This window comes from Protopterus annectens, chromosome 1.part0, assembly GCF_019279795.1.
Source record: "Protopterus annectens isolate FY-2018-M chromosome 1.part0, PAN1.0, whole genome shotgun sequence".
Classification (NCBI taxonomy): Eukaryota; Metazoa; Chordata; order Ceratodontiformes; family Protopteridae; genus Protopterus; species Protopterus annectens.
In genome coordinates this window covers 950,842,799-950,866,817 of record NC_056725.1, presented here as the reverse complement: position 1 = coordinate 950,866,817, position 24,019 = coordinate 950,842,799, and the positions used below count along the sequence as shown (strand labels likewise).

Genomic DNA, 24,019 nt, shown 5'->3' with positions numbered 1-24,019 from the left:
GATATGGTTATGCACATGGGCATTAGCATTACCTTCGGCTACCATGTGACCACAGTGGTGAAGAAATCATTTTATGCTGCACATCTTATAATTAAGGGCATGGTATCTATGTCCAAAAAGGTCATTATCCCATTGTATTCTGCCCTTATCAGACCAAACAGAGTATATTGCTCCCTTTGGTATGTACCTGACCAGTCATATGCAGCAACTACAGCAACCTCAGAGGTTTTTTACAAAAGAATACAAGTCATAACAAACCTGCCTTATGCAGAGCACCTCTACTCAGTATCCTATAGATTGCTGATGGTTGGTCTATGCCTGGCTTACAAGGCATCTACAAACTCCACACTTATAAATCTACTGCATATTTGTAAGTCAAAGAGTACCAGAAATACAAGGTCTAGGGTCCTGAATTTTGTCTGTGACGTAAACAGAACATGCTGTAGAGACTGATATAACCTATGGAACAGGCTTCCCATCAATGTGAAGCTGAGTTTATCTATTACCCAGTTTAAGCACAGCTTACACCAGTGGATGGGAAATAGAAAATTTACCCTGGGCCTGGTACCCATGTCCCTTATGGAATAGAGGTAACTTATAAATTCCTGGCCCTCAATGTCCTATTTGGATACAGGGCGGCATTATTCTTTTGAAAAGAATTGGCTAGGCTTAGAAAGCACCCCCAGGTCATTAGCCTAATATCAGTCTGTGAATCTATGAATCATTATACTGTCAGAATAAAAAGTATATATATTTTCCAATGTAACCTACCTGTCTCGCACAACATTAATAGTTTTCACTCCCATAGCTGCTGCAATCTGAATGACAGCTTGTCCAACTGCACTGTTGGCACCATTTTGAATTACTGTATCTCCTAAAGAAAAAAAAATAGATGTCATAGCATATGATATTTAAACAGAACTAAACATTTTCCTGCAATCTTAATGGTGATATGTATGCTACCAGTTTCTACTTAGAATCACAGTAAGAATGTCTTATACATGTAAAAACTACACATTGAAGTTGGACAGCACTGTGAAGCCATTCTCTGAAAAAAGCATAAAAGTTCTGTATCTATAAAAGGCCTACCAAGTAACAAAAATAAAGTTATCTGTGGATCCTCATGCCATGTTTTAAAAAGCGCATCTCTTAGAGCCCTTTATATAATTTGCATTTAGTCATTAAAAATAAAATATGACACATAATAGACGCTTAAAGCAATATTTTTGTTGTTATTTCATGAAAATGAATAAAGCAGTGTGTCTAAGCTAAAAGAAAGGTTACAATACTCATAGTTAAAATGAATAAACAATACAGCACACAATTTAAACCTGATTTCTGTATTAGTATGCCTTGTGCAGAAGGGTGCAAATAAAATAAAAGTTAAGAGAATAGTAGACAGTGTGAGCAGTGAGATGTAGGACAAATACATAATAGACTATAAGAGAATAAACAATGTATTACAGCTACAAAATCTAAGGAGAATCCATTAATGCGCTAGTAAAACTGCTACAAGGAAACATGGTGGGAACAGGTCAGGGCAGAATGGTAACTAAATAATTAATACTGCTTATGAGCTTTGGCCATTTTATTTTCATGTTATATATCTTTTATTCATTATATTTTCTCCATGTATTTTCATTACTGTCCAAGATGTGTTTTGATTTGCTTTTCAGTTCTGAAAATGCACTTTGCTGTTGTTTTTACCCTTTCACCTAAGCAAAATGTTGTTGTAATTTGTGGAGCTTTTCTCCCCGGGCCTCCACTGAAAATGGACATATATCCAGCTGGACTAGCCCGGTCAACAAATGTAAAATAAATAAAAATAAAATAAAATGACAGTTAAGAGTTTATGTTAACTAGATAATTGTAGGAGATAGCAGAAGAAACAACACTCAGTATAAACCTGTAATAAAAAGCCTTTGTTTAAGATTTTTAAGTGTATTCAGAAACAAACTGTTCATGCAGGTTTTGTACGGTCTATGGGCACTTATGTATTTTGTGGTACAGGTCATCGATGTTGCAGACCTGATTCCCTTGGATGACAGATTTGCACATGTGTTTTTCCATTTGCAATACTCACTGAGTACGGTAATGGAACATGCTAGCATTCATGTTATTACTGCTTGCTGGTGTATGCCTGTGGACATTCAGGCAGTCCTCACCAGCACATCTCCTATATATATGCTAATGACAAGTGTGAGGATCCCCTCAACTACCTCAGTGTGGGATACCGGGAAATCCTCTGTCTTTTAGATGCCTTTGTCTTTGTGACCCACCCCTATGGCCAACCTGCCTCTGGCAATTTCTTATGCCTTATTCTTGGCATGCTTATATCAGTGACGCTGCAGTGCACCTGTACTACTGTGCTAGTTCAGCTGCCCACAGCATCGATGTCGTGCACCAGTCCCTGTTAACTCTGGTTAAGGAAGACCTTTTTTTACTTTACCCTTCTCTAAGACACACCTGCCATGTGTATATAGGGCCTGTAGTAACACATGGGCCTTCAGTGAAGTGAACTTTTACAGCTGTTGCTTTATCTTCAATCCTATGACAACACATGTGCTCCTGTGGGTTACACATGTGGATCAACATGTATGCATAACTGTCCATGCAAGTCTCAGTAGTGCCCTTTGACCCATTTGACATCCGGGGGCATCATCTCTGGGCTGATCAGGCAGGTTCTCTGTACTCCTTACTATCTCCTTTCATGATGTTACTCTTCCATATGTGTCACTCCCCTTTCCATGACTTCAGTCCCATCCTCTCAATCACCATCTATCCACCCTCAGTCACTCTGCATCTCTCCACTGTTGCCTCCACCTCTTTTGTTCATACCTTCCCTGTCAGTCATTATCTGTGTTGTATGTTTGTTTATTTGTCCCTGCTTCCTTCCCTATACCCAACTTTCTCCTATCACTTGCTCCTTGCTAACTTCTCTTTCTACCTCTCTTAAAAAATGTATAATGGGCAGCTGTCTAGAAAAAAGTATCCCCCACCTATCTACCTTATATCTTGTCCTCGTGTTTTCCCTTTCTTGTTATTCCCCATTTTTACCTTTATTATCTCTCTTTTTCTCATCCTTTAAATGAGGATAAGATTTGGCACTTTGTTGTCTTAGTCTCCTATGGGTTATTGTCATTGCCTATTTTTGAAGCTTTAAGGTGCTTCATTGTGCATATAAGCATACAGTGAATTGGGCAATCCACATAACATAACCTTTCCGGCAGCATGGTTATTGTCATCAGCATGGCTGGAGTGTTTTTCTAAGCAGCCCTACTGTACTTTGCTGGTTATGCATCCCTAATCAGCATTAGACTGAACCAGTCTACATACTCCATGCTATTTAATTCTGTGTGATGCCATTATGCTTCTTTCTGAATACCCCCCAGCATCGTTCCCCTGATACTCAGAAATTTACAAATAAATCACTAGTGATATCAATGCAACAGTTAGGGAGAACAAAATCAAAATAAATCATGCCGTTTATACTTAAAATAAGCCAACCTTTACATTTTCAAATTGTAGTAATTAGCTTTGAGAAGTCATCCATCCAAGGACAAAGACTGCACAGTCTAGGAGAACTGTAACTAGGTGGAGTGAAGGAGATAGCCACCCCAGGAGCAAGCTGTCAGGCAGAGCGCCAGCATTCAGTTTCTGAATGTAGATACTGTATTTGTGGAAGCATTTCTGCACTCCTTGTGTGGTCTGTTGCAATGCTGGTATTCAGAAATAAACAGAGATACTGCATGTTCCTTGCCACTTGCCCTCAATTATGAAAGGGCATTTTTTTTGTTGACCCTGAAGTTGAGGAGGTGCCAGATCAGGAAACAGTACATGGTGGCAGATAGAGTCTGAAATTGACTATTTAGACAAGATACCTAGCCTAAATGAACAGATATAAACTGGGGTGTTTCAAAAAAAATATTTTTTTTCTAATCATTTTGCATAGGTTTCTAATATGTGAGGGTTGGTGAGTTGTCTATGTATGCAAAAAATTTGAATTGTCTGATTTCATTAAGTGAAAGGTCACAGCATGTAAAATATCACACTGTTTCCAGTACCGCTAATTGCATTCCAGTGTTGTATTTATCTATCTCCAGTCAGTTTTACTTGAGCTTTCATAACCTCTTGCAGCCTACTTTACTTGTTTAAAGCATTGTGCACTATTTAATTCTATTTTCATTGTTCACAATTCTGTGTTGTTTCCTGTTTACACTGTACTGAGAGAAACACTGTATTTAATTACTTTTTGATGATTTACCAATTCATATAGTTTCTGCACACGTGGCTGGCAGAGTTAATGTTAATTGATAGAGCCCAGTCCCCCTAATGGTGAACCATGAGCTCACTGAGAGTCAGCCAGAACTGTTACTGATGTCTGGCTTTTTGGCCAGCAGTTACCTGCCCTTAATATCTCAACTCGCTCAAATCAGCTTCCAACCAACAGTGACGTTTTATGCAGACTGTTCTATGATCTTAAAACCAACAAGTTAACTCTTTCAGCGAGTTGTTCAAATGCCGTTTATGAAGTTCTGTAGTTATGGCAGTTAGCTAGCATACCTACAACGCAGAAGCCAAATGCAGTGACAAAACTCAAAAGTGTAAGAGAAACATTCTAGAATCAGGAAGAATAAGAAGTACCGGTCAGATACACAGTCTCAGAAACAGATTTTAGCGATTCACTTTTGAAGCTTTTTGATGTGGGGCATGCTGATGCAGAATTATTGATAAAGACTCAAGAAGACAGGGATTTTCTACAAGATCAACGTACAGACAGAAAAATGATAATTGGTGGAGAGAACATTAAATTCAAAAAAGGAATGGAGAGAAATGAAAACCGACTACAGGAAAAAATGAAATGCAAAGATAAAGAACAGCTGAAAGAAACAGTCAGAGAAGCTGAAGAGCTGACAGAGGCAGAAGACAGTAGTGAACATGAAAATGATGATGAAGATGATGCAGCAGCAAACATGTCAAAATATCACCGGAATTTAGTAACTGGTAGACAGCCTGTCAAAGAAGTGAGCACAGTAGATACAGGATCACCTGAATTGGTATCCAAACAATGACAACTGGTGGATGATCCTCTTTTTGTTGCCAGCTTGGACCGCACAAGAATAACTTCTTGTCAAGCAATGCATATTGTTGCACTGGTGCTGCAAGCGGCTGGCAATGAAGTAAATGATCTGGTCATGTCCACAAGTTCAATACACAGAGCAAGGCAAGCTGCATGACAATCCATTGCTGAGAAAATAAAGAAGCAGTTTTAACCATCAACACCCCTTGTAGCACATTTTGATGGGAAGCTGTTACCTCAAAGTGATGGAGAATTTGCTGATTACATGCTGATTGTTGTTACAGGTCAAAATACTGAAAAACTGCTGGGCATACCCCAACTTCTATCAAGCACTGGAGAGCTGATGGGACAAACAGTGGTACAGACATTGCATAGCTGGCCAGGTGTTACAGAATGGTTAGCCGGTTTGTGCTTTGATAATACCAGTGACAATACCGGTGTGCACACAGGTGCCATCACAGTGATTCAGCAAGCATTTGAGAAACGACTCTTATTTTTACCATGCAGACATCACATTTTAGAAATTATGTCTACGGCAGTGTTTGACATATTCTTCCCATCTTCAGGACCACAAATAGCAGTTTTTAGAAGATTTAAAAACTGGAAACTTCTTGACTTGAATGCATATGCACCACTGATTAAGGAAACTGGAGGTAATGGATGCCTGTTAGACTGTGAGAAACACTAGCTAGCTGAGAAGCGAAGTGAGGTTGTTGCACTACTGCGTGACAAGCTGACATGTGAAACACAGCCTCGTGATGACTACTTTGAATTTCTCAAGCTGTCACTGCTCATCCTCGATGACAAACTACAAAGTGAAGCTTTTGCTTTCAGTCCACCTGATGCATACCATCATGCCAGGTGGATGGCAAAAGGCATATACTGCCTTAAAATCTACTCCTTCTGGGAGCAGTTTAGATTAACTGCACATGAAATTCAGGCTTTTCACTGAATCTGCCTCTTCACAGTGACAGTGTACGTTAAGGCATGGTTTTCAGCTACTGACACTTGCAATGCTCCACTCAGTGATCTTTGACTGTTGCAGACACTGGAGTCATTTACAGCCATAGACAACCAGATGGCTCAAGGTGCATTGCGAAAGCTCAAGGCATACGTTCGGTATTTGAGCTAAGATCTCATAGCACTGTCCTTGTTCTCAGATCGAGTGTGGAACAAAGAGAAACAGCAACTTAAGCCTTGAAAAAGCCACCCAGTAAGGAAGATCTAAGAAGAGTCAATGCAACAGCTGTTGCCAGATTCCAGGTCATGACCTTATCTGACTTTGCAACAGAATGATCAATGAATCTGTTCACTGCTGTCAACATAAACTCATCTTTCCTAACAGCTGATCCTGCAGCATGGAGTGACATGCCTGACTTTATCATTGTGATACAAACTTTTACAGTTTTGCGAGTTGTTAACGAATGTGCCGAACGAGCAGTCAAATTAGCAACTAACTTCTGTCAAGTGCTGACTCACAACGAGGAACAGTGAAAGCTGGTATATCAGATTGTTGAACACCACCGACAGAAAGTCACAGAACCACTAAAAAGACACTATAGTACCATAAATGAACTGATATAAATTTGAGCTTACGACCAATGAATGTTAATTTTTACTAGGCTTATTTTTCCTTAAAATGTTTGACATTTCTGTTGCTCAGAATTATAGACATTTCAGATGCAGCATGAAACTGATATTTGCCATCTGTGTACTGATTTGTGAATATATTTAATTTCTATCGGCGGAATTTGGAAAAAAAATGTAAAAATCTCAGATTTAAAGTGCACTGAGCTGTCACTTAACTTAGAGTTTAAGGCTTTAAATTTTACATGGTTCTTTGTCCTACCCATCCTCATAAAATCAGAGGGTATGCGAACAGAAAAATCAAAAAAAATTTTTTTGCATATATACATGAAACACCCTAATATAAATATAAATATAAAAATATAAAAAATAAATATCTTCCCTTTTTATAACCACTCTATACACTGCATAACAGAGTTTAGTTTCACTTTTTTAAACTGTAATATATTTCTGCAGTTGCAGATGTACAAGTATGTATCATTTTACTTACTTTCTTCAGCATTGTTACACTTCAACAAAAATGTACAGTGCAATCTTTTTCACTTTTATCTTGATTCAGTACAACATTACAACAGCTTCGTACATATTTTTCTTTGAAGAAACAGTTACATTTTTCCATTTTATTACAGTTCTCACACATCTCTTTCCTTTCTGGAATCAAATGAGTTTTGTTGGGAGATCTCAGGAATTGTACTTCTTGTGGATTTTTTTCACCTGCAGCTGATCATCAGCTGCTAGTGGTGCTTCTCCTCACCTACCAGGTCTTTTGGACTCTCCTATTTGCCCTTAGACCTACTCTGATCCATGTTAGAGGAGATTGAGGCATCCCAATGAGCATCATATCGTTGCTGTGCATATTTTGTACTTAAAGCCTAACTCCTGTTTCCCCCTCACACACACACTTGTAAAACTTTATGATGGGTAGGTATACAATGAGGACATGCAACATATCATCATGCCCCCACAGCAAAGCAGTCAGTGTCTCCTGCCTATTCTCACTTAGTGCAATGCCTCCATTAGGGATCTAATGCAAGGTACATCCGGTCATGCACCCTCACCCCAGGAAAGACATGCTTATTCTTCTCCTGTCACACATTAGCCACCTGAGCCACCAATCAAGCATGGGCTACCTGAGCCATAGTTAGGATTTTAACCCTCTTTGACACGTTGCAGCAGTGGGAGGCATCAAGAAGTGACGATGGAGGTAAAAAACAAATCTCATGCCACATTTATCCAATTATTTATTTTGAAACACCTTCTGACTTTATAGTGAAAGTATAGACCATTTGGCATTTTTATTTGACATCTCTGTGCCCTTGACTGTCTGCTGGGCCTGTGTCTGCATGGTGCTGTACTAGCTGGGTAAACCACGGTTTTGTTTTCTACCTTGACAATTCTGATAAGCATTGCAGTACCCTTTTGCATCTTCTATCATAGATTGCCAATGAAAATTCTACACAAGTTCCCTTTTTCTATGCTTTATACACATAGAGGTAAAATTGGAATGTGACGTGCTATGGCTATATGTATCTAATGATGTGCCCTTTAGATTACCAAATGCTGCATCACTTTTCCCTCTGTTCTATCTTTGTGGATCTACTTTTTGTACAGCAAACACCATTTTTACAGTATGCAAACTCCATCTGCCCTTGAGGATTAGGAGCACCATAAGTTATCTTCCACAAGTTTTGTAATCTGGGGTGTAAGAGCTGTGCCTACCTTAACTCTTGCTTTGTAATCTTTCCATATTCTCCTTCTAAGCAGGCCAATACTTTTTGGTGTTTGTATGTCAGATTTAGATGTACTGCTACCAATTACTTTTCCCCTGAAATAACACTTTCCACATTAACTCCAATACTTACTGCTAGTATGAGAACTGTACCTGCCTTAACTATCACTTTGTAATCCACCCCCCTCAAATCTACTAGTAATTCAAGTCTAGTACTTTTTGACAGCTGTGTGCCAGCGTTAGACTTCTTGCTATCAACAATTCCCCCCTGAACAAACTCCCTCTAGAGAGTATCTACTGGCAGCTGTGGCTCTGCTTCAGACAATTTCTCAACATCTAGCTCTTTTTCTGAAGTAGCAACATTACCTTCTCCTTTTGGACATGTGTACACTGACAGGGTCTCATGTCTGCTGACATTCATACATGTCTGTCTCCATGCTTGTCTGCATGCCACCCCATGTCTACATAGGATATTGTGTTATGACAGTTATTACCTATAACAGCATATGTTAGGGCATCATCAAAGGCTGCCCCCTAATTCTCTTCCTGTCCTTCTTCCCAGACCAACAAACCCCATCTACTTGCACCTGCAAAGCCCTAAACAGACTGACTATCCAGACATGTAATTTTTTTCTGTAAGGACTGCAGACTTAACAATAGTTATACTTCATGTAATATCTCTCTTAGTAGCCTCTCCCAAGATACATTATAGGCTAGTGATATCTTGGAAAAACTTCAGTTTCAAGATAACATGTTATTAATGTGTTGCTGGATTAATTGGCTCTGTCATCTGGCTTCTGTTCCCAAACTGTTACCAGTGGCAGATTATAATAGGGTAATTCCTGTTGGCCTCTCAGGGCCCATGAATTTGGGGGCGGGGTGTATTGTGCTGGTAGCTTGCATCAACATTAGGTGGACATTTTCTTTACCAAGAGTGAGTGAATGTGAATTATGAAAAAAGAATGAAAGAAAGAAAGAAAAAAAGAAAAAAGAAAAATATTAACTGCTGCTTAACCCTTTCAGAAAAAAAATCTACCCATGCATTCATTCAAGACAAAAGTGAATTTTCATTCTTTTCATTTGGCTTTCGTAATAAATTATATGAATGTTGTAGTTATCCAAGTGTTTCAGTAATGCGATTTCTTTAGCTTTCCAGTAGTATAATAGATTGTGGTGTTGTGGTAGCATTGTCGCCTCACAGTACGACGCTGTCCTGTTCGATTCTCAGCTAGGCTGTCTTCTGTGTGGAGACGTGCGTGAATGAGCGTACCTTCGTTGAAGGTTGTGTGGCAGAGCTGGCAACTCGGCACGTAAAAAATCTACTGCCAGTCATTAGTGGACTGGAATTCTGCTGTGGTGACCCCTAACTGGGAAAAGCCGAAAGACGCAACATAATAGATTGTCAGTATACAGACAACTTGTTTTTCTAAATATGTCTGTGTTGTTTCTTCTACTTTCACTGAGGTTTAATTTTATTTTTATTATTTTATTTATTTATTGACATTTGTTAACTGGGTTTGTCCAAGTGGGCTTGCGGCCCATTTTCAGTGGAGACCCGAGGGGAAAAGCTCCAGTAGTACATTTTAATTTTAAACAATATTGATATAACAGCAGTTATAGCAAAACTATTCACATATGTTGGGTTACATGCATAAAGTTAAAGTTGCATTAAAAAGAAGCTAAGTAAAAATTTTACATTGATATAGTTCAATAGGTCAACAATAAACATTTTTTGTTTGTATAAAATTATGCAAATGCATAGTAGACACATTGGAAAGAGAGTTGTAATGAGGTACTAAGTATGGTCCTTTTGAGGGTACATAAAGGGAAGGAAGACTATGTAGGGTCATGGCAAAGGTAGGTTCTGGAATTGAGAAGATAAGCTTTTAGTTTATTTTTAAAGTGTGAGGTGTGGGAGATTGAACGTAAGTCAAGGGGAAGTTTGTTCCAAGCATGGGCAAGGGAGTGTTTGTAGAGTAGTTTGCCTACTAACCTTTTTGGGTGGTAAATATCAAGTAATTGTTGGTTAGAAGTATGGAAGGTCTGGGATGGGATGTAGATGGAGACTAAGGAAGATAGAGATGGACAGAAGGAGGGTTTGTAAAGAGTAAAGTGTAGCATATGAAATTGATAAGATAGCAGAAATTGGGGAAGTTCAAGCCACTGAAGAGAGTTTAAAGAAATGCAGTGGTGTGAGTTGTATGGGGAGTTAGTAATGAATCTGGCTATTTTATGGTAAGTCTGTTGGAGTTTGTTTAGAGTGGATGCCTGGATATTGGTAAGAACTGGGGCGGCGTAGAAGAGGGATGGGAGGAGGAGTGCCTGGCCCAGGGTAAGTCCAGATTCAGGGGTTAGGAATTTTTTTGTTCCAATATAGCAGATCTAGTTTTTGTTTTTTTTTTTTTTTTATACATTAGAGTATGTGTATGCTGAACTTGAGTTCGTCATTGATAATGACCCCTAAGAGTTTTGTGTGGGTGTCAGGTTGGATAGTTGTATTGTTAGAAGATGTAATAAAAAAAGAGGTTTTGTGATGAGAAAGAGAACAGGGAAGGAAAAGTAGGAGTTTGGTCTTTTTGGGATTTAGGATCAATAGGTTGTGAGAGAGCCATTGTTTAGTGGATAGTAGGGCCTGCTGGGTCAGGGAGTGTAGTTCAGGAATGTTATTTGAGATGGATATAAGTGTGGAGTTGTCGGCATACTGAATAAGGGAGGATTCTTTGCATGAGGTGTAAAGATCATTGGTGAAAATGTTAAACAAAAGGGGTCCCAAGATGGAGCCTTGGAGAACATCAGTGGAGATGGGAAGGAAAGGTGAGGAGGATGAGAGCCATTTGACAGATTGTTCCCTGCCAGATAGGTAACTATTAAACCAGGCAAGTGCGGAGGGGGATAGGTGGAGATTTGCAAGTTTGGATAGTAGTAGAGGATGAGAGACAGTATTGAAGGCTTTGGAGAGATCTAGAAAGAGACAGGAAATTAGTTTATTGTTGTCTAGGGCCTCTGCAATGATATGAGTGAAGGAGAGGAGGTCAGTGGTGGTGCTGTGGTGAGGACAAAATCCATGTTGGGTAGGGGTAAGTAAGTGGTGTGTGAGGAGGTGATTGAGAAGCTGTGAGTGAATAATTTTTTCTAATACCTTGGAGATGGGGGACAGAATGGCAATGGGTCGGTAGTTTGAGGGGTCAGTGGAGTTTCCACCTTTATGAAAAGGGATAGTGAAGAAAGATTTCCAAAGGGTGGGGACTGTTGATTCCAGAATAGGTCGATTAATTGGTATAGATATAGGATAGGCAATTGAGTCAGCAGCAAGTTTGAGGAATGTAAGAGATAGATTGTCAGTGGAAGGAGAGCGAGGTTTTAGCTTGAGTAGTAGAGAGTTGATATAAGTAATGGGAACTGGCTCAAAAGAAAACAAAGTTGTGTTAGTGGGACTTGGAGAGGTGGGTGTCGAAGTAGAGCTTGGCTTAGAGGTTACCAGATTTTGGATGAAAGAGATAAAGTGTTTATTCAGGAGGGTAGCTGTTTCCTGAGAGGAAGAGTTAGGGTATGGGGAGGGATTAGAGGGCTTTCCAGGACAGAGGATGTAGTTGAGAGTTGACCAAAATTTTCGAGGATTGGATATGTTGTTAAGCTGAGCAGAGCTATAGTATAACTTTTTGTCATTAGTTGTATTTTTTTGCAAGGTTCCTCAGTTGACTGTATTTTTGAAAAAAAAGGTGGTTGTTTAGTTTTAGTCCAGGTTTTCCAAGCACAATCTCTTTGTTTCATAAGGGATCTAGTCCCTTTGGAGAGCCAGGGAGCATGGTTTGATTTTACTCTGATCTTTCTAGAGGGAGCTAAGGAGTTTAGAGTATTCATAAAGATGCTATTGAAAGTACTTACAGCATTGTTTAGGGGGAGGTGTTTTAGGATGGACAAATCTATGTTGTGGAGAATGGAGTTAAATTGGGATGAATTGAAAGTTGATAGTTTTTGACAGTCTTTGATAAGGTGGGGTTTAGGAATATGGGAGTAGTGTCTTAAGATGGTGGTAGGGAGATGATCACTGAGGGAGTCAGATAAGGTAGTGGGATTGTGGTATTGGTGGGGGACTTTGGTAAGGATCCAGTCTATGATGGAGCTGGAAGTGGAATTTTTATAGATGCGAGAGGGAGATGTTATAGGTTGGTGGAAGCCATGTAGGTGGATACTGAGTTGGGGGGGAGTCAGTTGTGAGTTTGGACCAATCAATGTTGACATCACCAAGGATAAGTGTCTCATATGATATGTTGTGGGAGAACCAGGATAGGATGTTTTCAAGAATGGGCAGATTGTTACCAGGAGGAAGGTAGATAGAGGCAATTGCAAGTTTTTTTGTGGGGATTCAGATGGCAGTTAAGGATAATGATTTCAGCTGGGAGGAAGTCAGGAACTGGGGAAGGGTATGGTGAGAGGTTAAAAATGTTTGAGTAGAGGATGGCCATGCCACCACCTTTTGCTACAGGTCTATCAGATCAGAAGATATTATAACCTTATGAGAGTATTTTACTATTTGAAATTTGTTGCTTGATCCAGGTTTCAGATATGGAGAGGATGTGAGGGGTATTGAGAGATATCCATGAGTGCAGCTCAGTGACTATATTTGCTAGACTCTGAATATTCAATGAGTAAATAGTTAAGTATTTGGATGGAGATGACTGTTGTGACTGAGGTTGGTGACTGTTAGAGGCGTAAGAAGGGGGCAGTGTAGAGGTAGAATTGGGGAGAGAAGAGGGGCCAGTGTTGGGATGGATATCTCCAGAACAAAGTAGATTTTTAGTGAGGAGAGAGTGTGTAGTAGATGCTAGATGGAGTATGTATAATTTTGACTTAGCTTTGTGGGAAGGTTTAAAAAACTGCATTATGGATAGTTTATATAGACTTGAGGTAGAGGTAGTAAAGAGATTAGGGGAGATAGTAAAAGATGAAGTAGTTGGGTATATGTCATATGAGTGAGAAGTTGGGGAACATAGGAGTGGGTCAGAAAGACTGGAGTGGTAAGAGGTGGAGAGAGAGAGAATAAGGAGTAGTGTAGAAGATATTAGAAAATAATACATGTTGGAATAAAATATGGTCAAATAGAGTAGGTAGAGAGACAGTGGTATAGAGGAAGTTGTGTTGACAAGATTGACAGATTAGTAAGGTGGTTGTGGCAATAGGCAGGAAGTGGAATTGTAGTGGCTAGTGGGACAGGAAGGGGAGGAATAGTTAGGTATAAAGTTAATTGTAATGGGGTGTGTGAGAATGGGGGTAGGGTAGGGGAGTGAAGTGAGCCCGAGCGTAGCGAGGACGAATGGAGCAGGGCTAGCACCCTGGTCAAGACGAAGTCATAGAAACAATCAGAAAAAGATAGTAAAAAACTAGCTTGAGAGGCAAGGATATAAAGTTTCTAAAGGTATAGTCATCAGAAATAAAATAAAAAGAAATAAAATATGAGCAGAAGTAAGCTTACAAAAGGACACTGGCTTCAAGCTACACAAGTAGATTTACTTGAAGCAAACCCAGTGCTGTATGGTTTAAAATAAGCTACAATAGAGAGAGGCTTTGGAGGGGGAGAGAAAGGTATTACTAGCAGCTAAAAGCAGGGAAAAAATAATAAAAAAACATTAATAAGTAAGAGTCTGATTAGCTTATGTAGTAGTTATTTACTGGGACACATACTTTAGTGGTATTATTTTAAGCTTTAAATGGTGGCCTCTGGACCAATAGTTAGAGTTGCAGGGTATCTGTTAAGGTCCTCAAACCTGTGTACTCCAGCCAGGAGAAAACCACAGGGAAAAATCCACTAGGGCTATAAAAAGAGAGCAGGGAGAGATTAGTTATGAGCAAGTAATTCAGGAAAAGAGCAAGAGACAAAAATACCATGGGTAAAGAGAAAAAAAGTAATACAGGTAGGCAGAGACAGTATACCTAGCATTAATTTCCATTGCATGAGTGTCTTACACACATAGCTAGCTAAGAACACAACAGTGTTTACACCTATGCATAAAGTAATGCAGAACAACAGTAGTTAACAACAGCACAGTGTAGACATACACAAGGCAATAATTCACAAAGCAGGAAAACAGCAATCCAGGATACTGAGGACAACAACAATTGGTGCACTTTCAGGCAATAGTTCTTCCTTTTACTTTAGTACTACACCAAGAAATTATAGTGAACATACTACAGATACGTCTAAATGTGAAGTTAAGGTGCTGTTGCTCTTTGCAACAAGAAAGTTGGTAAATATTCACATTTACTGTTTTCTTCATTAAAAAACAAGAAATGAGATGAGTACAGTTCAAATGCTAAGCTACCCATGATCATAAGGTGCTGGAGCTCCTTGTGACAGGGAAAATAGACTTTTAATATTCACAAAAGTAGAGTCGCAAGAAAAAGTACACCAGAGACTGCATATGCAAGCAATATTCATCTCAATATAATCACAAAATACTATATGACCTAAAGCAGATAAAGCAACAGAAAAGACATCACAAAACAGTTAATGCCAAAGAATCAAAAGTTTACCTTACACAGAGCAGCAGATGCTCAGTAGCATGAAGGGGATAGAAGGGTTCAAAATGGCTCCTGCTGTTGTGAGGCACCTATGAAGACTAGGAAGAGGAAGTAAAGTGAGGGGGAGGGGTAATGACCAATACTGGGATGGGCTAGCACCCTGATGAAGATGAAGTCATAGAAACAATCAGAACATATAGTGAAATGCTAACTTGAGAGACATGGATATAAAGTTTCTAAAGGTATAGTCACCAGAAATAAAATAAAAAGAAATAAAATATGAGCAGAAGTAAGCTTACAAAAGGACACTGGCCTCAAGCTACACAAATAAATTTATTTGAAGCAAACCCAGTGCTGTATGGTTAAAATAAGCTACAATAGAGAGAGGCTTTGGAGGGAGAGAGAGATATTACTAGCAGCTAAAAGCAGGGCAAAAAAAAAAATAATATGTAACAGTCTGAACACAGTAGAATACGGCAGGTGCACTAGGAAAGGCAATTATGAGTGAGGCTAGAAATTAATTCAGGGAAGAGTAAAGTACAGAACAGGAGAATACACACAGAAACAGTATGAGGATAGTGGGTAACCAAAGAGAAAGGATAGCTGCTGCTGGCGTATGCTTTTCGTGGCGACTAGCAAAAAAAAAAAAAAACACTGTAAATTCTTGTTGTGCTTATAAAGTCTAGCATTAATTAAGAGATTAGCTTATGTAGTAGTTATTTACTGGGACACATACTTCAGTGGTATTATTTTAAGCTTAAAGTAGTGGCATCTGGACCGATAGTTAGAGTTGCAGGGTATCTGTTAAAGGTCCTCAGACCTGTGTTGCCTGTACTGTGGCCAGGAGAAAACCGCAGGGAAAAATCCACTAGGGCTATAAAAACAGAGAGGAGCAAGATTAGTTATGAGCAAGAAATTCAGGAAAAGAGCAAGAGACAAAAATACTGTAGATAAAGAGAAAAAAGTAATACAGGTAGGCAGAGACAGTATACCTAGCATTAATTTCCATTGTACAATTGTCTCACACACATAGCTAGCTAAGAAGGGTCTATATTATATTATCAAATGCTTAATAAAGCGAACGCTGATTCATCAACCTAATTTTAGTAAAAGCTTGCAATCTCAAACAGTCAGGTCAGCGATTTTTTTCCCCAGAGAGAGGCTTTGGAGGGAGAGAGAGAGGTATTACTAGCAGCTAAAAGCAGGGCAAAAAATAAAAGAAACTAATATGTAAGAGTCTGTACACAATAGGGCAGGTGCACTAGCAAAGGCAATTATGAGTGAGGCTAGAAATGAATTCAGGGAAGGGTAAAGTACAGAACAGGCGAATATACACAGAAACAGTATGAGGATAGTGGGAAACCAAAGTGAAAGGATAGGAGCTGCTGGCGTCTGCTTTTCATGGTGACTAGCAAAAAAAAACACTGTAAATTCTTGTTGTGCTTATAAAGTCTAGCATTAATTAAAAGATTAGCTTATGTAGTAGTTATTTACTGGGACACATACTTTAGTGGTATTATTTTAAGCTTAAAATGGTGGCTTCTGGACCGATAGTTAGAGTTGCAGGGTATCTAAGGTCCTCAAACCTGTGTTGCCTGTACTGTGGCCAGGAGAAAACCGCAGGAAAAAATCCACTAGGGCTATAATAAAAGGGCAAAGGGAGATTAGTTATGAGCAAGTAATTCAGGAAAAGAGCAAGAGACAAAAATACCATAGGTAGAAAGAAAAAAGTAATACAGGTAGGCAGAGACAGTATATCTAGCATTAATTTCCATTATATGATTATCTTACACACATAGCTAGCTAAGAACACAGCAGTGTTTACACTTATGCATAAAGTAATGCAGAACAACAGTAGTTAACAACAGCACAGTGTGGACATACACAAGGCAATAATTCAAAAAGCAGGAAAACAGAAATCCAGGATACTAAGGACAACAATTGGTACACTTTCCGGCAATAGTTCTTCCTTTTACTTTAGTACTACACCAAGAAATAACAGTTAAAATACTACAGATACATGTAAATGTGAAGTTAAGATCCTGTTGCTCCTTGCAACAAGAAAGTTGGTAAATATTCACATTTACTGTTTTCTTTCATTAAAAAACAAGAAATAAGATTAGTACAATTCAAATGATAAGCTACCCGTGATCATAAGATGCTGGAGCTCCTTGTGACAGGGAAAATAGACTTTAAATATACACAAAACTAGAGTCACGAGAAAAAGTACACCAGAGACTGCATATGCAATCAATATTCATCTCAATATAATCACAAAATACAATATGACCTAAAGCAGATAAAGCAACAGAATAATCAATAAATATTGTAAGATTTAAAGCAGTTAAGGCAACAGAAAAGACATCACAAAACAGTTAATGCCAAAGAGTCAAATTTTGACCTTACACAGAGCAGCAGATGCTCAGCAGCATGAAGGGGAAATAAGGTTTCAAAATGGCTCCTGCTGTTGTGAGGCACCTATGAAGACTAGGAAGAGGAAGTGAGGTGAGGGGGAGGGGTAATAACTAATACTGGGCTGGGCAAGCACCCTGGTCAAGATGAAGTTATAGAAACAATCAGAAAAACATAGTGAAAAACTAGCTTGAGAGACAATGATATAAAGTTTCGAAAGGTATAGTCACCAGAAATAAAATAAAAAGAAATAAAATATGAGCAGAAGTAAGCTTACAAAAGGACACTGGCCTCAAGCTACACAAGTTAATTTACTTGAAGCAAACCCAGTGCTGTATGGTTAAAATAAGCTACAACAGAGAGAGGCTTTGGAGAGAGAGAGAGAGAGGTATTACTAGCAGCTAAAAGCAGGGCAAAAAATAAAAGAAAATAATATGTAAGAGTCTGTACGCAATAGGGCAGGTGTACTAGGAAAGGCAATTATGAGTGAGGCTAGAAATGAATTCAGGGAAGATTAAAGTACAGAACGCGAGAATACACACAGAAACAGTATGAGGATAGTGGGTAACCAAAGTGAAAGGATAGGAGCTGCTGGCGTCTGCTTTTCGTGGCGACTAGCAAAAAAAAAAAACACTGTAAATTCTTGTTGTGCTTATAAAGTCTAGCATTAATTAAGAGATTAGCTTATGTAGTAGTTATTTACTGGGACACATATTTCAGTGGTATTATTTTAAGTTTAAAGTAGTGGCATCTGGACCGATAGTTAGAGTTGCAGGGTATCTGTTAAAGGTCCTCAGACCTGTGTTGCCTGTACTGTGGCAAGGAGAAAACCGCAGGGAAAAATCCACTAGGGCTATAAAAACAGAGAGGAGCAAGATTAGTTATGAGCAAGAAATTCAGGAAAAGAGCAAGAGACAAAAATACCATAGATAGAGAGAAAAAAGTAATACAGGTAGGCAGAGACAGTATACCTAGCATTAATTTTCATTGTACAATTGTCTTACACACATAGCTAGCTAAGAAGGGTCTATATTATATTATCACATGCTTAAAAAAGTGAACGCTGATTCATCGACCTAATTTTAGCAAAAGCTTGCAATCTCAAACAGTCAGGTCAGCGATTTTTTTCCCCAGAGAGAGGTTTTGGAGGGAGAGAGAGAGGTATTACTAGCAGCTAAAAGCAGGGCAAAAAATAAAAGAAACTAATATGTAAGAGTCTGTACACAATAGGGCAGGTGCACTAGCAAAGGCAATTATGAGTGAGGCTAGAAATGAATTCAGGGAAGGGTAAAGTACAGAACAGGCGAATATACACAGAAACAGTATGAGGATAGTGGGTAACCAAAGTGAAAGGATAGGAGCTGCTGGCGTCTGCTTTTCATGGTGACTAGCAAAAAAAAAACACTGTAAATTCTTGTTGTGCTTATAAAGTCTAGCATTAATTAAAAGATTAGCTTATGTAGTAGTTATTTACTGGGACACATACTTTAGTGGTATTATTTTAAGCTTAAAATGGTGGCTTCTGGACCGATAGTTAGAGTTGCAGGGTATCTAAGGTCCTCAAACCTGTGTTGCCTGTACTGTGGCCAGGAGAAAACCGCAGGGAAAAATCCACTAGGGCTATAAAAAAAGGGCAAAGGGAGATTAGTGATGAGCAAGTAATTCAGGAAAAGAGCAAGAGACAAAAATACCATAGGTAGAGAGAAAAAAGTAATACAGGTAAGCAGAGACAGTATATCTAGCATTAATTTGCATTATATGATTATCTTACACACATAGCTAGCTAAGAACACAGCAGTGTTTACACTTATGCATAAAGTAATGCAGAACAACAGTAGTTAACAACAGCACAGTGTAGACATACACAAGGCAATAATTCAAAAAGCAGGAAAACAGAAATCCAGGATACTAAGGACAACAATTGGTACACTTTCCGGCAATAGTTCTTCCTTTTACTTTAGTACTACACCAAGAAATAACAGTTAAAATACTACAGATACATCTAAATGTGAAGTTAAGATCCTGTTGCTCCTTGCAACAAGAAAGTTGGTAAATATTCACATTTACTGTTTTCTTTCATTAAAAAACAAGAAATAAGATTAGTACAATTCAAACGATAAGCTACCCGTGATCATAAGGTGCTGGAGCTCCTTGCGACAGGGAAAATAGACTTTAAATATACACAAAACTAGAGTCACGAGAAAAAGTACACCAGAGACTGCATATGCAAGCAATATTCATCTCAATATAATCACAAAATACAATATGACCTAAAGCAGATAAAGCAACAGAATAATCAATAAATATTGTAAGATTTAAAGCAGTTAAGGCAACAGAAAAGACATCACAAAACAGTTAATGCCAAAGAGTCAAATTTTGACCTTACACAGAGCAGCAGATGCTCAGCAGCATGAAGTGGAAATAAGGTTTCAAAATGGCTCCTGCTGTTGTGAGGCACCTATGAAGACTAGGAAGAGGAAGTGAGGTGAGGGGGAGGGGTAATAACTAATACTGGGCTGGGCAAGCACCCTGGTCAAGATGAAGTTATAGAAACAATCAGAAAAACATAGTGAAAAACTAGCTTGAGAGACAATGATATAAAGTTTCGAAAGGTATAGTCACCAGAAATAAAATAAAAAGAAATAAAATATGAGCAGAAGTAAGCTTACAAAAGGTCACTGGCCTCAAGCTACACAAGTTAATTTACTTGAAGCAAACCCAGTGCTGTATGGTTAAAATAAGCTACAACAGAGAGAGGCTTTGGAGAGAGAGAGAGAGGTATTACTAGCAGCTAAAAGCAGGGCAAAAAATAAAAGAAAATAATATGTAAGAGTCTGTACGCAATAGGGCAGGTGTACTAGGAAAGGCAATTATGAGTGAGGCTAGAAATGAATTCAGGGAAGATTAAAGTACAGAACGTGAGAATACACACAGAAACAGTATGAGGATAGTGGGTAACCAAAGTGAAAGGATAGGAGCTCCTGGCGTCTGCTTTTCATGGTGACTAGCAAAAAAAACCCACTGTAAATTCTTGTTGTGCTTGCAAAGTCTAGCATTAATTAAAAGATTAGTTAATGTAGTAGTTATTTACTGGGACACATACTTCAGTGGTATTATTTTAAGCTTAAAGTAGTGGCATCTGGACTGATAGTTAGAGTTGCAGGGTATCTGTTAAGGTCCTCAGACCTGTGTTGCCTGCACTGTGGCCAGGAGAAAACCACAGTGAAAAATCCACTAGGGTATAAAAACAGAGAGGAGCAAGATTAGTTATGAGCAAGTAATTCAGGAAAAGAGCGAGAGACAAAAATACCATAGGTAGAGAGAAAAAAGTAATACAGGTAGGCAGAGACAGTATACCTAGCATTAATTTCCATTATATGATTATCTTATACACATAGCTAGCTAAGAACACAGCAGTGTTTACACTTATGCATAAAGTACGGCAGAACAACAGTAGTTAACAACAGCACAGTGTAGACATACACAAGGCAATAATTCAAAAAGCAGGAAAACAGAAATCCAGGATACTAAGGACAACAATTGGTACACTTTCCGGCAATAGTTCTTCCTTTTACTTTAGTACTACACCAAGAAATAACAGTTAAAATACTACAGAACATCTAAATGTGAAGTTAAGATCCTGTTGCTCCTTGCAACAAGAAAGTTGGTAAATATTCACATTTACTGTTTTCTTTCATTAAAAAACAAGAAATAAGATGAGTACAATTCAAACGCTAAGCTACCCGTGATCATAAGGTGCTGGAGCTCCTTGTGACAGGGAAAATAGACTTTAAATATACAGAAAACTAGAGTCACGAGAAAAAGTACACCAGAGACTGCATATGCAAGCAATATTCATCTCAATATAATCACAAAATACTATATGACCTAAAGCAGATAAAGCAACAGAATAATCACCAAATATTGTAAGATTTAAAGCAGTTAAGGCAACAGAAAAGTCATCACAAAACAGTTAATGCCAAAGAGTCAAAATTTGACCTTACACAGAGCAGCAGATGCTCAGCAGCATGAAGGGGAAAGAAGGTTTCAAAATGGCTCCTGCTGTTGTGAGGCACCTATGAAGACTAGGAAGAGGAAGTGAGGTGAGGGGAAGGGGTAATAACTAATAGTGGGCTGGGCAAGCACCCTGGTCAAATGAAGTCATAGAAACAATCAGAAAAAGACAGTGAAAAATTAGCTTGAGAGACAAGGATATAAAGTTTTGAAAGGTATAGTCACCAGAAATGAAATAAAAAGAAATAAAATATGAGCAGAAGTAAGCTTACAAAAGGACACTGGCCTCAAGCTACACAAGTTAATTTACTTGAAGCAAACCCAGTGCTGTATGGTTAAAATAAGCTACAATAGAGAGAGGCTTTGGAGGGAGAGAGAGAGGTATTACTAGCAGCTAAAAGCAAGGCAAAAAAAAAAAAATAATATGTAAGAGTCTGTACACAATATGGCAGGTGCACTAGCAAAGCCAATTATGAGTGAGGCTAGAAATGAAGTCAGGGAAGGGTAAAGTACAGAACATGTGAATATACACAGAAGCAGTGGGAGGATCGTGAGTAACCAAAGAGAAAGAATAGGAGCTGTTGACATCTGCTTTTCGTGGTGACTAGCAAAAAAAAAAACACTGTAAATTCTTGTTGTGCTTATAAAGTCTAGCATTAATTAAAAGATTAGCTTATGTAGTAGTTATTTACTGGGACACATACTTTAGTGGTATTATTTTAATCTTAAAATTGTGGCTTCTGGACCAATAGAGTCGCAGGGTATCTGTTAAGGTCCTCAAACCTGTGCTGCCATTACTGTGGCCAGGAGAAAACCTCAGGGAAAAATCCACTAGGGCTATAAAAAGAGGGCAAAGGGAGATTAGTTATGAGCAAGTAATTCAGGAAAAGAGCAAGAGACAAAAATACCATGGGTAAAGAGAAAAAAAAAGTAATACAGGTAGGCAGAGACAGTATACCTAGCATTAATTTCCATTGTATGAATGTCTTACACACATAGCTAGCTAAGAACACAACAGTGTTTACACCTATGCTTAAAGTAATGCAGAACAACAGTAGTTAACAACAGCACAGTGTAGACATACACAAGGCAATAATTCACAAAGCAGGAAAACAGAAATCCAGGATACTGAGGACAACAACAATTGGTGCACCTTCAGGCAATAGTTCTTCCTTTTACTTTAGTACTACACCAAGAAATTATAGTGAAAATACAACAGATACATCTAAATGTGACGTTAAGGTGCTGCTGCTCTTTTACAACAAGAAAGTTGGTAAATATTCACATTTACTATTTTCTTCATTAAAAAACAAGAAATGAGATGAGTACAATTCAAATGCTAAGCTACCCGTGATCATAAGGTGCTGGAGCTCCTTGTGACAGGGAAAATAGACTTTTAATATTCAAAATACTAGAGTCGCGAGAAAAAGTACACCAGAGACTGCATATGAAAGCAATATTCATCTCAATATAATCACAAAATACTATATGACCTAAAGCAGATAAAGCAACAGAATAATCACCAAATATTGTAAGATTTATAGCAGTTAAGGCAACAGAAAAGACATCACAAAACAGTTAATGCCAGAGAGTCAAAATTTGACCTTACACAGAGCAGCAGATGCTCAGCAGCATGAAGGGGAAAGAAGGTTTCAAAATGGCTCCTGCTGTTGTGAGGCACCTATGAAGACTAGGAAGAGGAAGTGAGGTGAGGGAAAGGGGTAATAACTAATAGTGGGCTGGGCAAGCACCCTGGTCAAGATGAAGTCATAGAAACAATCAGAAAAAGACAGTGAAAAATTAGCTTGGGAGACAAGGATATAAAGTTTCGAAAGGTATAGTCACCAGAAATGAAATAAAAAGAATAAAATATGAGCAGAAGTAAACTTACAAAAGGACACTGGCCTCAAGCTACACAAGTTAATTCACTTGAAGCAAACCCAGGGCTGTATTGTTAAAATAAGCTACAATAGAGAGAGGCTTTGGAGGGAGAAAGAGAGGTATTACTAGCAGCTAAAAGCAGGGCAAAAAATAAAAAAAAATATGTAAGAGTCTGTACACAATAGGGCAGGTGCACTAGCAAAGGCAATTATGAGTGAGGCTAGAAATGAATTCAGGGAAGGGTAAAGTACAGAACAGGAGAATATACACAGAAACAGTGTGAGGATAGTGGGTAACCAAAGAGAAAGAATAGGAGCTGTTGACATCTGCTTTTCATGGTGACTAGCAAAAAAAAACACTGTAAATTCTTGTTGTGCTTATAAAGTCTAGCATTAATTAAAAGATTAGCTTATGTAGTAGTTATTTACTGGGACACATACTTTAGTGGTATTATTTTAAGCTTAAAATGGTGGCTTCTGGACCGACAGTTAGAGTTGCAGGGTATCTAAGGTCCTCAAACCTGTGTTGCCTGTACTGTCGCCAGGAGAAAACCGCAGGGAAAAATCCACTAGGGCTATAAAAAGAGAGCAGAGGGAGATTAGGTATGAGCAAGTAATTCAAGAAAAGAGCAAGAGATAAAAATACCATGGGTAAAGAGAAAAAAGGTAATACAGGTAGGCAGAGACAGTATACCTAGCATTAATTTTCATTGTATGAGTGTCTTACACACATAGCTAGCTAATAACACAACAGTGTTTACACCTATGCATAAAGTAATGCAGAACAACAGTAGTTAA

The 24,019-nt window shown here is 38.5% G+C and overlaps 1 protein-coding gene across 1 annotated transcript in view; it reads right to left on the bottom strand.

The window, feature by feature from the left end:
- LOC122795950 (enoyl-[acyl-carrier-protein] reductase, mitochondrial-like) overlaps positions 1–24,019 on the bottom strand; it is a 688,493-nt gene that overhangs the window by 324,910 nt on the left and 339,564 nt on the right. The window contains exon 5 of the mRNA XM_044064436.1: positions 772–874. Within this exon, the coding sequence (XP_043920371.1) occupies positions 772–874 (103 nt within the window). The remainder of the gene's footprint in view (positions 1–771; positions 875–24,019) is intronic.